This window comes from Meriones unguiculatus, chromosome 10 (genome assembly GCF_030254825.1).
Source record: "Meriones unguiculatus strain TT.TT164.6M chromosome 10, Bangor_MerUng_6.1, whole genome shotgun sequence".
In the NCBI taxonomy this organism is placed as follows: domain Eukaryota; kingdom Metazoa; phylum Chordata; class Mammalia; order Rodentia; family Muridae; genus Meriones; species Meriones unguiculatus.
In genome coordinates, this window is record NC_083358.1 from 61,664,996 (window position 1) to 61,677,949 (window position 12,954).

General features: G+C 39.3%; 1 protein-coding gene across 1 annotated transcript in view; it reads left to right on the top strand.

Annotated features, from left to right (window-relative positions):
- LOC110561558 (calcium-activated chloride channel regulator 3A-1-like) overlaps nt 1-12,954 on the top strand; it is a 30,883-nt gene that overhangs the window by 12,661 nt on the left and 5,268 nt on the right. Inside the window, exons 7-11 of the mRNA XM_021658025.2 lie at nt 72-296; nt 2,529-2,706; nt 3,996-4,096; nt 11,304-11,528; nt 12,020-12,290. Of these exons, the coding sequence (XP_021513700.1) occupies nt 72-296; nt 2,529-2,706; nt 3,996-4,096; nt 11,304-11,528; nt 12,020-12,290 (1,000 nt within the window). The remainder of the gene's footprint in view (nt 1-71; nt 297-2,528; nt 2,707-3,995; nt 4,097-11,303; nt 11,529-12,019; nt 12,291-12,954) is intronic.

Sequence of the window (12,954 nt, forward strand, 5' to 3'; positions counted from 1 at the left end):
GACTCTGCTGTTCATTAATCCGTCAAGATTTGAAGAGATTCTGCAGTTGTTCACAAATCTTTTTCTTCCAGGAAGACCGTCTTATTCGAATGACTCAGGCAGCAGAACTTTATTTAACTCAAATTGTTGAAAAGAATTCTATGGTTGGATTAGTCACATTTGACAGTGTCGCCAAAATCCAAAATTATCTAATAAAAATAACCGATAGTAGTGACTACGCAAGGATCACTGCAAACCTCCCTCAAGAAGCTTCTGGTGGAACTTCAATTTGCAGGGGACTTGAAGCAGGATTCCAGGTAATCTTTCCAACTTAATATAATTTGCCATTTGATTGTTGCTTTCCATCCTATTCATTTGCCTTCGAATAAGGGTCATGAATTCAGATTTCCCTCATTTAATAACATTCTGATCCAAATGAGACAAAGCATCTATAAAAGAAAAAAAAAAAAAAAAAAGCAGCTTCACCAACTATTATTTCTAGCCACAGCCTCTCTGTGTCCAGTTGCTCCACTGATAAATTCGTGAGATGCTGCCGGGCGCAGTCCTCTAATCCCAGCACTCAGGAAGGCAGAGGCAGGTGGATCTAAATGAGTTTGAGGCCAGCCTGGTCTACCAAAAATGTCTAGGACAGCCAGGGCTACACAGAGAAACAAATAGTTAATAAATAAATAATAGTGAGATGCTGAATGGCACTGGGGAGTTGATAAGGTGAAATCTCCTTGGTCAGATGATCATCAAAACCTCATTGAGGATCTACACATTTCTCTGGGACTTTCATAGATAGAATTTCTATGCATAGAAGATAATGCCATTGAAAGGATAGAAAGAAATTAGTAACAACCATGTGGTAGGGATAAAAGTCATTACACAGTACATTTAAAAATCCAGAGACAGGCAGCTCCGGAAGCTATGATCAAGGAACACAGGTGGATATAAAATGAAGTCATGATCTGAACCTAAAAACGAGGACTTCCTTCTGCCCACTGGACCAGAGGTGACAGCATTCGTCTGATTGTCTTCCACCCCGTCAGCCTCCCCTTTAGTGTGTTTATGGGCAGGTTTTGAGGCGCTGCACAGGACAGCATTTCCTTCGCCCCTCCTCTTGTGCCAGCCGTCCCTGCCGTCTCTGCAGACCACTGGTTCATGCTGTCCCTCAGCTTTCTTGTGGTGCCCATTTGTCAGACACCAGATGGGTTTTGAAAACCCGTGGGGCTCTCTCTCCTGTGCCTTATCTAAAACATCTTGGGAAAACAACTCAACAATGAAAATCTCTTTCCTGAAACCAGATGACATGGGTATTGATAGCGTTTACATCATTTAACTGTAGCAATTATGTAAGATAAGTAAATGTTCACAAAGGTTTGCTATTATGAAACTAATTATCGTGTCTATTTTGTTCTAAACTCTAATGAGTACTATATGTCAGAAATACACTCAAATGATTGTACAAATTGGTTTATGTGTTTTTCTTAGTAAATTTTATTATATCTTATATTTTGGTCACAAAGTTTATTGCTGAACAGATTCTGGCAAATCACTTTGAACATTATAAACAGCTTTTACTTAATGAAATCATATCAATATGTAAGTGTAATACTTTCAGAATCATTAAAAGTAGCTATGTGTTGACTGTATACTGCATTACTGTCTGTGCTAAATGCTTTAGATGCATGATCTTTGTCATTTTAGGAGTTGTGTAACATTACTATAGCCATTCTGCACAAAATAAAGCTGAACTGTAGAATAACTAATCTATCTCAAGGTCATAAGACAATTGCCAAATCTAGGATTGAGAACCTTATCTCTAGAGTCTATACACTTGATCATTATACTAACAATACGTAATGTGTGTGTGTGTGTGTGTGTGTGTGTGTGTGTGTGTGTGTGTTTGGGCAAATCTCAGGAAAGACTAAACATGATTAGAAAATAGAATTTCTTCTCAAGGTACCTAAAACCAGGGTATCTAACACCAAAACTCTTGGTAGAAGTCAGAAAAACATGAAAACCAACTGTAATTAAAATTTTATCAAAAAAATAACAATAAAATAAAAATTATCAACTACTTCCTGCATGATAAGCCAAAATTGTTTTGTTTTAGGAAAATCATGAAATTCTTTAGTAATAAATAAATAAAATACATGGAAAAGTTAAATATCAAATAATTCAGTCTTGCTCACCCAACTTTAATCATGATTTTGCAAATGTTATTGAGTCTGAAGCCTTCTACAACTGTCTGGAAATCTTTCATCTTCACCAAGTATTCCATGGGGAGATATAACAGCAGTTATTTATATTCAGTCTTATTTATATTCTTTAAGTAGCTATGTCAGTATGTCAGGAACTTTTATACGAGATTTGTTCTTCCTCAATTGAGTAGCCAAGATGTGCATATCTAGAGGACTAAAAATACTGAGAGTCTAGTGTTTTACTCACTTCCATGTATCACCTCAGCTAAGAAAGAGAATGTAGAAAATACGTACGTTCTTAAATTTATTCAGAAGTGACATTCTGTAATTAACTTTTCACAGACAATTACTTCCAGTGACCAGAGTACTTCCGGTTCTGAGATCATATTGCTAACCGATGGGGAAGATGATAAAATACGTTCCTGCTTTGAGCAGGTCAGAAACAGCGGCGCCATCATCCACACCATCGCTCTGGGGCCCTCCGCTGCCCAAGAGCTGGAGACTCTGTCAAGCATGACAGGTACAAGTTTGGAACAGAGTTCAGACCGATGTTCATCAAGCGAGAAACTGTCCAACCAAATCTGCCTTAAAGTTACTTTTTGTCTCTTCCTGAACTTCAATTTAAGTTCCTCTTTCTCCACTTATGCACATAATAACTTCTTAAATTATTCAGTACCTGCTGCTTTCATTCATCCTTTTTCCATTTTCTATTCAGCTCACTAAATAGAACTTCTGTCTTTATGGTTACTCAAATACAATTCCAAAGTGTTTGCTCAATTCTAAAATACCATTCAATCCCACAGCAAAGATTTAGACGTCTCATTTTTTAAGTGTGGAAGTGGAAATCTGGAAACTACAAATGATTTTCTCAAGACCACAATTAAAACCCTGGTCACCAGCTCAGGACTTCCCATCTATCCACTCTGCTCCCGCAAAATCCGAGTTTGGAATCTTTCTGTATCTTCCCTTCCTATCCAGTGTTCCTGTCGCACGCTAGCCCAGCACTCACAGCCCCCGCCTGGCTTCAAGAATATTCCAGTTGGCCTTTCTGACATTTGTTGGTTTAGTTAGTATGCCCTGGTTGGTGTGTTTCTGGTGGCCATTAGTGTAATTCTTATTCTTTATGAGCTATTCTTTCCTAATTTTTCATACCCCAAAAAATAATCTCTATTGTACTCACACCATTTATTTTCTGCATTTTGCTGACGTTCATTCTGTTGTAAACTGTCATCCTCTAATAATCTAAGTGTGTTTTGACCTAACAAAGAAACAAGCATTTGGTTCATACAAGCAGTCTTAAGTCTCACCTTTTATAGAACCACTGGATATTTAGGCCAATTTTACTTATATACTTACATTTGATGATTAGGTCACATAAATTATGAAATTTGTCTTATGCTTACATTTTTCATTTAACTGTATCTTACCTATTTTGAGTAAGATTTCGGTTAATATAGGTTTATAGTAAGTTCAGAGATACTCTGGAAGTCCATGAGATCCTTAGAAACTCATCTTTGGTGGAATTTAAAAAGAAATGTTGACTATAGGCTGGTGAGACAGCTTCATGAGTAAAGGTGCTGACCTTCAAATTCACAACCCAAGTTCAACCTCCGGACCAGTGTGGTGGAAGGAGAGAAGCAAGTCCAACAAGCTGTCCTCTAACTTCCATGCATGCACAGGCACACACACACACAAACACACACTAAAATAATGTAATCTTTATTTAACAGTAAAATGGAAATGTCAAGTGGATTTTAAAGTAAATTGCTGATAGCACATCTGACTTTCCCATTTAAAACTCCACTTTAGGAGGGCTTCGCTTTTATGCCAACAAAGACGTAAGTGGCCTTATCGACGTATTCAGTAGAATCTCAGCTATGAGTGGCAGCATCTTGCAGCAGGCTCTGCAGGTCAGTACTCAGATACTCAGGATTTTCTCAAATACTCTGCAATATTTTCTCACAGTTGCAATAAATTTCTATTATGCTACTTACTACCTGTTCTTTCTCTAATAATCATTCTCTTGCCAAAAAAAATTTCCCATTGTGAAAAAGAAAAACACCATTAGAAATTTTTCTTTTTCTTTCTTCCCCCTCCCCCTCTTTTCCTCCCCCTGAGACAGGGTTGCTCTGTGTAGCCTTGGCTGTCCTGGACTCAATTTGTAGACCAGGCTAGCCTCGAATTCAAAGAGATCCACCTGCCTCTGCCTCCCAGAGTACAGGGATTACAGGCATGTGCCACCGTGCCTGGTTGGAAATTTTCTTTTATATGACATATAAAAAGTGGTCTTTCCCTTGCACTCTTCTCTTCTTAGTTTTACGTGTGTGTGTGTGTGTGTGTGTGTACTAGAGAACGAGAGACAGAGAGAGCTATTCAAAAATTCCCTGTCTTTTTTTAATTTATTATTTTTTATATTAACCACAGGTTATTTACTTTGTATCCCAGCCATAGCCCCCTCCCTCCTTCCCTCCCTATCCCACCCTCCCTCCCTCATCTTCTCCCTGCCTCTTTCCAAGTCCACTAACAAAGGAGGACCTCCTCCTCTTCCATCTGACCCTACCTTATCAAGTCTCTTCAGGCCTGGCTGCAATGTCCTCTTCTGTGGCCTAGAAAGGCTGCTCCTCCCTTGGGGAAGGGGGGGGGAGTCGAAGAGCTCGCCGCTGAGTTCATGTCAGGAATAGTCCCTGTTCCCCTTATTAGAGAATACATTTGGACACTGAGCTACCATGGGCTATATCGGAGCAGGCGTTCTGAGTTATATCCATACATGGTCCTTGGTTGGAAAAACAGTCTCATGAAAGATCCCTCTGCCCTGATATATTTGGTCCTTGTGGTGCTCCTGTACTCTCCTGGTCTTACTAACTCCCCCTTCTTTCATATGATTCCCTGCACTCTGTCGAAGGTTTGGTTATGAGTCTTAACATCTGTTTTGATACACTGCTAGGTAGAGTCTTTCAGAGGCCCTATGCTGTAGGCTCCTGTCCTGTTACTTGTTTTATCCTACATCCAATGTCCATCCCATTTGTCTTTCTAAGTGAGGATTGGTCATCTTACCCCGAGTCCTCTTTCTTATTTATCTTCTTTAGGTGTATAGATTTCAATATATTTATCCTATCTTATAGGTCTACATAAGAGAGTATATACCATGTGTGTCTTTCTGCTTTTGGGATACCTCACTCAGGATGATCAATTCTAGGTCCCATCATTTGCCTGCAAATTTCATGATTTCCTCATTTTTAATTGCTGAGTAGTATTCCATTGTGTAAAAGTAGCTCAATTTCTGTATCCATTCCTCAACTGAGGGACATCTGCGTTGTTTCCAGGTTCTGGCTATTACAAATAAAACTGCTGCAAACATGGTTGAGCAAATGTCCTTGTTGTGTACTTGGGCATATTTTGGATATATACCTAAAAGTGGTATAGCTGGATCTTGAGGAAGCACTATTCCTAATTGTCTGAGAAAGTGCCAGATTGATTTCCAAAGTGGTTGTACAAGTGTACATTCCTACCAGCAATGGAGGAGGGTTCCCCTTTCTCCACAACCTCTCCACCATGTGTTGTCACTTGAGTTTTTGATCTTAGCCATTCTGATGGGTGTAAGGTGAAATCTCAGGGTCGTTTTGATTTGCATTTCCCTCATGGCTAAGGACATTGAGCATTTCTTTAAGTGTTTCTCTGCCATTCTACAATCCTCTACAGAGAGTTCTCTGTTTAGCTCTGTACTCCATTTTTTAATTGGATTACTTGACTTTCTGCTTTTTAACTTCTTGAGTTCTTTATATATACTGAATATTAGTCCTCTGTTAGATATAGGTTTGGTGAAGATCCTTTCCTAGTCTGTAGGTTGTTGTTTTGTTTTGGCGACAGTGTCTTTTGCTTTACAGAAGCTTTTCAGTTGCATGAGGTCCCATTTATTGATTGTTGATATTAGAGCCTGTGCTGTTGGTGTTCTGTTGAGGAAGTAGTCTCCTGTGCCAATGAATTAATTCTAGGCTCTTCCCCAATTTTTCCTGTAACCAATTTAATGTGTCTGTTTTTATATTGAGGTCGTTGATCCACTTGGACTTTGTCAAAAATCAAGTATCCATAGGTGTGTGGGTTTATTTCTGGGTCTTCTATTCAGTTCCATTGATCCACTATTCTGTTTCTGTGCCAATACCATGCATTTTTTATTACTATTGCTCTTGAGATTAGGGATAGAGATGCCTCCAGATGATTGGTTGTTATACAGGATCGTTTTGGAGATTCTGGGTTTTTTATTTCTCCATATGAAGTTGAGAATTTTTCTTTCATGGTCTGTAAAGAATTGTGTTGGTATTTTGATGGGAATTGCATTGAATCTGTAGATTGCTTTTGGCAGAATGGCCATTTTCACTATATTAATCTTACCAATCCATGGGCACAGGAGATCTTTCCATCTTCTGATATCTTCTTCAATTTCTTTCTTCAGAGACTTGAAGTTTTTCTCAAACAGGTCTTTCACTTGCTTGGTTAGGGTCACGTCAAGGTACTCTATGTTATTAGTGGCTATTAAGGAGGGTGTTGTTTCCCTAATTTCTTTCTCAGTCCTTTTGTCTTTGGTATACAAGAGGGGTTCTGATTTTTTGAGTTCATTTTGTATCCAGCCACTTTGCTGAAGGTGTTTATCAGCTGAAGGAGTTCTCTGGTTGAATTTCTGGGGTCGCTCATGTATACTATCATATCATCTGCAAATAGTGATACTTTGACTACTTCCTTTCTGATTTGTATCCTCTTGATCGCCTTTAGTTGTCTTATTGCTCTAGCTAAGACTTCAAGTGCTATGTTGAAGAGATAGGGAGACAGTGGACAGCCTTGATTTTTCCCTGATTTCAGTGGGATTGGTTTAAGTTTCTCTCCGTTCAGTTTGATGTTGGCTATAGGCTTGCTGTATATTGCCTTTACTATGTTTAGATATGTGCCTTGCATTCCTGATCTCTCCAAGACTTTAAACATGAATGGGTGTTGGATTTTGTCAAATGTTTTTTCAGCATCTAAGGAGATTATCATGTGGTTTTTCTCCTTCAGTTTGTTTATATAGTGGATTACATTGATGGATTTCTGTATATTGAACCACCCTTGCATGCCTGGGTTGAAGCCTACTTGGTCATGGTGGATGATATCTTTGATGTGTTCTTGGATTCAGTTTGCAAGTATTTTATTGAGTATTTTTGCATCAATGTTCATAATAGAGATAGGTCTGAAGTTCTCTTTTTTTTTTTTGTTGGGTCTTTGTGTGGTTTAGGTATCAAGGTGACTGTGGCTTCATAGAATGAGTTTGGTAATGTTCCTTCCATTTCTATTTTGTGGAATAGTTTGAAGAGAATGGGAGTTAGCTCTTCTCTGAAGGTCTGGTACAATTCTGTACTGAAACCATCTGGCCCAGGGCTTTTTTTTGGAAGGGAGACTTTTGATGACCACTTCTGTTTCCTTGGGGGATATGGGACTATTCAATCTTTCTACCAGATCTTGACTTAATTTTGGTAGATGGAATCTATCAAGAAAATTGTCCATTTCCTTTAGATTTTCAGATTTTTGTAGCTTATAGGCTTTTGTAGTACAACCTAATGATTCTTTGGATTTCCTCAGTGTCTGTAGTTATGTCACCCTTTTCATTTCTGATTTTGCTGACTTAGATAGTTTCTCTCTGCCTTTTAGTTAATTTGGCTAAGGGCTTGTTATCTTATTGATTTTTCTCAAAGAACCAGTTTTTGGTTTCATTGATTCTTTGAATTGTTTTGTTTCTAATTTATTGATTTCTGCCCTGAGCTTGAATATTTCCAGCCATCTACTCCTCTTGGGTGTGTCTGCTTCTTTTTTTCTAGGGCTTTCAGGTGAGCTATTAAGTTGCTTGTATGCGATGTTTCAAATTTCTTCTTGAAGGCACTTAGTGCTGTGAATTTTCCTCTTAGCACTGCTTTCATTGTGTCCTGTAAGTTTGGGTATGTTGTGCCTTCATTTTCATTGAATTCTAGGAAGGCTTTAATTTCTTTCTTTCTTTCTTCCCTAACCCAGCTGTCATTGAGTAGCGAGTTGTTCAGTTTCCATGTATGTGCAGGCTTTTTGCTGTTTCTGTTGTGGTTGAGGTCCAGCTTTAGACTATGATGGTCAGATAGGATACAAGGGATTATTTCAATCTTCTTGTATCTGCTGAGGCTTGCTTTGTGACCAACTATGTGGTCTATTTTGGAGAAGGTTCCATTAGGTGCTGAAAAGAAGGTATATTCTTTTGAATTTGGGTGAGAAGTTCTGTAAACATTTATTAGGTCCATTTGATTTAGGGCCTCTGTAAGTGCCCTTATTTCCCTTTTTTGCTTCTGACTGGATGTTCTGTCCCTTGGTGAAAGTCGAGTGTTGAAGTCGCCCACTATTAAGGTGTTGGGATCAATGTGTGTTTTCAGCTTTAATAATGTTTCATTTACAAATGTAGGTGGTCTTGTATTTGGGGCATAGATGTTCAAAATTGTGATGTCGTCCTGTTGGAATTTTCCTTTGATGAGAAGGAAGTGCCCCTCCTCATCTTTTTTGATTAATTTTGGTTGAAAGTCTATTTTATTAGATATTAGGATAGCTACCCCAGCTTGTTTTCTGGGTCCATTTGCTTGAAAAACATTTATTCCAACTCTTTTCTCTGAGGTAGTGTTTATCTTTGTTGCAGAGGTGTGTTTCTTGGATGCAGCAGAATGTTGGATCCTGTTTCTGCAAACATTCTGTTAGTCTGTGTCTTTTTATTGGAGAGTTGAGTCTATTGATGTTGATAAATAATAGTGACCAATGAGTGTTAGTTCCTTTTATTGTGGACTTGGTGGTCTTGCTGTGATTCATTGCTTGTTTTCTTTTAATTTTTGTTGGGAAATTATCTGTATCCTATGTTTTCTCTTGTGTAGTTGTTTACGTTTGATTGGAGTTTTCCTTCTAGCATCTTCTGTAGGGCTGGTTTGCTGTGTAGAAATTGCTTAAATTTAGTTTTGTCATGGAATATTTTGTTTTCTCTATGTATGTTGATTGAAAGCTTTGCTGGGTATGATAGTCTGGGTTGGCATCTGTGGTCCCTTAATGTCTGCATGACATCTGCCCAGGCACTCTGGCTTTCACAGTTTCTGATGAGAAGTCTGGTGTGATTCTGATAGGTCTACCTTCATATGTTACTTGGCCTTTTTCCCTTGCTGCCTTTAATATTTTTTTGTTTTGTAGGTTTAGTATTTTGAGTATGATGTGACATGAAGAGTTTCTTTTCTGGTCTAGTTTATTTGGTGTTCTGTAGGCTTCTAGTATGTTTATGGACATTTCTTTCTTTAAGTTGGAAAATTTTTCTTCTATGATTTTCTTAAAAATATTTTCCGGACCTTGGAGCATGGAATCTTCTTTTTCATCTATTCCTATTACTCTTAGGTTTCATCTTTTCATGGCGTCCTTGATCTCTTGAATGTTTTGTGTTTGGGACTTTTCCGATTTTACTTTTTCTTAGAGAGAGGTATCAATTTCAGCAAGTGTGTCTTCAGCACCTGAGATTCTCTCTTCCATCTCTTGTATTCTATTGGTGATGCTTACCTTGGTGGTTTCTCTAAGTTCTTCAGCTCCAGGGTTTTCTCTGTTTGTATTTTCTTTATAGATTCTAATTCTGTTTTTATGCTTTGCACCATTTCCTTCATCTGTTTGAATGTGGATTCTTGTCTTTCTATAATGGCTCCTATTGTTCTGTTTGTTTCCTCCTTATATGCCACTAATTGTACCACTACTTGGGAAGTTATATTTTTCTGTATTTTTTTTTTAGAGCTTTGTTCATTCCCTCTTTATTTGCTTCCACTTGGGTGGCCATTATTCTAAGAGATTTGTTCATTTCTTCTTTTTGTTCCTCTAATAACTGCATAAGCATAGCTTTAAAGTCATTTTCTTGTGTTTCCGCTGAACTAAAATATCCATTGATTTGGGGGTTTGCTGGTGGAGTCATGATATCCTGATTTTTGTTGGGTGTGTTCTTACACTGACCTCTGGCCATCTGCTTATCCATGACCTTCACTGTTTGTTCCTGGAATCTGTACTTCAGACTGGAACCATCTTTCTCTGGTGTCTGGAGTATTCTTCAGGAAGATGAGAGAGGTCCAGTGTTTTGAGAGTGTGAGTTGTTGCTTCAGCTGTACCTGAGGAAGAGCTGCTGGTGCAGAATCGCTATTGTGGGGGAATAAGCGCGTGTGCGCACGCGTGGAAGTGTGTCTTGAAGGAGAGAGTGCTAAACAGTGTCCGTGCTTGGGATATGGGGTGTGGGAGCAAGCGCAGGAGGGGATGTGGATGTTTGCACTGTTCACAAGCACAGATTGCGGGCACAATACGCCTGCCCAGATTTCCTGAATACCCAGTGGTCCACAGTCTGTGGCTGGCTCTGTGAGCTGAACTCTGAACTCTGTGGCTGATGTTGCAGGCAGGACCTGCACACTGTTGCGGGTTCTGTGAGCCTAGGACTGCTCTGTGCTAGAAGCTGTAGGCACAGCAGGATGGGTTCTGCTCTCTGAGTTGGAAAGCGCTGTGGGCTTCCTCTGCCACCTCTGCCTCCGCCAAGGAGGGATGACGGAGGCCTGTTGTGCGTGGGGAAATGCCCGGGGTTTGAGTGTTCTCTGTCTCAAATATCAAGCAGGGAGATCTGTGCTTGGAGCAGCCAGCACTGTGCTCTTTGCAAGTTGCTGCATGCACTGCAGGCTGCCTCCTCTGCCTCCACTGCTGGCTGCAGTACCTCCGCTGCTGACGCTGTCCGTTATGGGGAAGTGCCTGGGAATTGAGTCCCCAGGAGGAGTCCACAGAGATGTCCCCGGTTGACCTGTATCCTATTGGTGTCAGTTCAGGGTTTGTCCCCCTTCTCCCTAGAAGCCTCGGTGCCGTTGTTTTGGCTTCCGCTGCCCCTCCACTCACCAATTCGGTGTTTCAGCTCCTCAGCCCCTCAAATACGGTGTGTGCTGGCTGCCGCCATCTTGGATCCCCTATGTATTTCTTCACCATTGTAATTGAATCTTTAATGAATTTCAATTACTGTGAACTGCTTAAATTTAAAATTCAGCTACTTAAAATAACTAGTTTTTATGTGTTTGTTTGTTATTTCTGTTACAGTTGGAGAGCAAAACCTTGAATATCACAGGGAGGAAATGGATCAATGGTACAGTGCAAGTGGACAGTACCATTGGCAATGATACTTTCTTTGTTGTCACCTGGACAGTACAAAAGCCAAAAATTATTCTTCAAGATCCAAAAGGAAAAAAGTACATAACCTCAGATTTCAAAGATAATGAACTAAATATTCGCTCTGCTCGCCTTCAAATACCAGGCATCGCAGAGGTGAGTCTAATCTTTTCACTGTATTTTATTATTCTATCTTGTGTTTAAAGAAAGTAAAAACACATTACATTGTCAGTATTAGAACAATACAGAGTATTTTTCATTAAAAAAATAAGTATTATATGTGAGCACTCAAATCTATATTATCAGTTTCTAATAATCACATATTAAAAATTATTGAGGTCAATAATGTCTCTACTATTAACAGACTTGCTTAGTATGCATGAAGCCTGTGTTCTGTAGACAGCTCCCTATTTATTTTTCCAAGTAATTGTATATCCCAAGTATCAGGAAAATATCAGAAAAGCTCTTAAAGAGATTTGTTTTGTTTGGTTTGGTTTTCTTGAGACAGGGTTTCTCTCTGTAGCTTTGGCTGCCCTGGACTCACTTTCTAGACCTCGAATTCACAGCAATCCGCCTGCCTCTGCCTCCCCAAGTTCTAGGATTACAGGCGTGCACCACCACGCCCAGCTTAAAGAGAGTTTTTCCAGACAGGTACTTGGACCTACAGCCTCTTAAATAAGGATGCCAATTCTCAGTTGCTGACGGTGACAGTGACCACTCGAGCAAGAAGTCCTACCACGCCCCCGGTAACAGCGATGGCTCACATGAGTCAAAACACAGCGCAGTACCCTAGCCCGATGATTGTGTATGCACGAGTCAGCCAAGGGTTTCTGCCTGTTCTGGGGGCCAACGTCACCGCCGTTATAGAAGCTGAACGTGGACGTCAAGTCAGCCTGGAGCTCTGGGACAACGGGGCAGGTAATGGCACCTGCACTGACACCATGGCATTTAAATTCTCCTATCGGATTCTTTCATTTAGAAGTCAACATTTTTTAAAAATACTTACAAATCTATCCCAGTAATAATGTCTTTAAAATTTTGTACTTGGTTATCTTGACAAAGCAAGCATTGACTAAAGCACATTTGTTTTGGTTAAATTCCATTATCAATTTCATATTTCCCATGGAACTTAAGAGTACAATTTTTCCACTTTCACTAATGTTAGTTCCATTTTCTTTGTTTTAGAACGCTTCTTTTTTAATATCCATCGCGTATACTTCCTGGTTTTCCACATGGCAGCCCATATTCACCCTCTTATGCCACCTGCTTTCTCCCTCTTGCTCCTCTCACTAGTGCCCTTCATTGTCTTGGTCTCACTCCTGCTTTCAAATATAATTTTATTTATCTATGTAAATTCCAATGTCTACAAATATGTTATTAAAGAAAATATGTAGTTTTGTCTGTATATGCTTCATTGGCTACAATACTGTCATGCACAGAAGTTGGCTACTAATTTTTTACATTGGTTTTATATCCTGTTTCTTTGCTAAATGTCTTTGTTTATCCTGAGAAATTTTTGGATAAGTTTCTATCATGAAATAAAAGTAACTGCTAATGTTAATTGAATGTCTAAATAAATTAT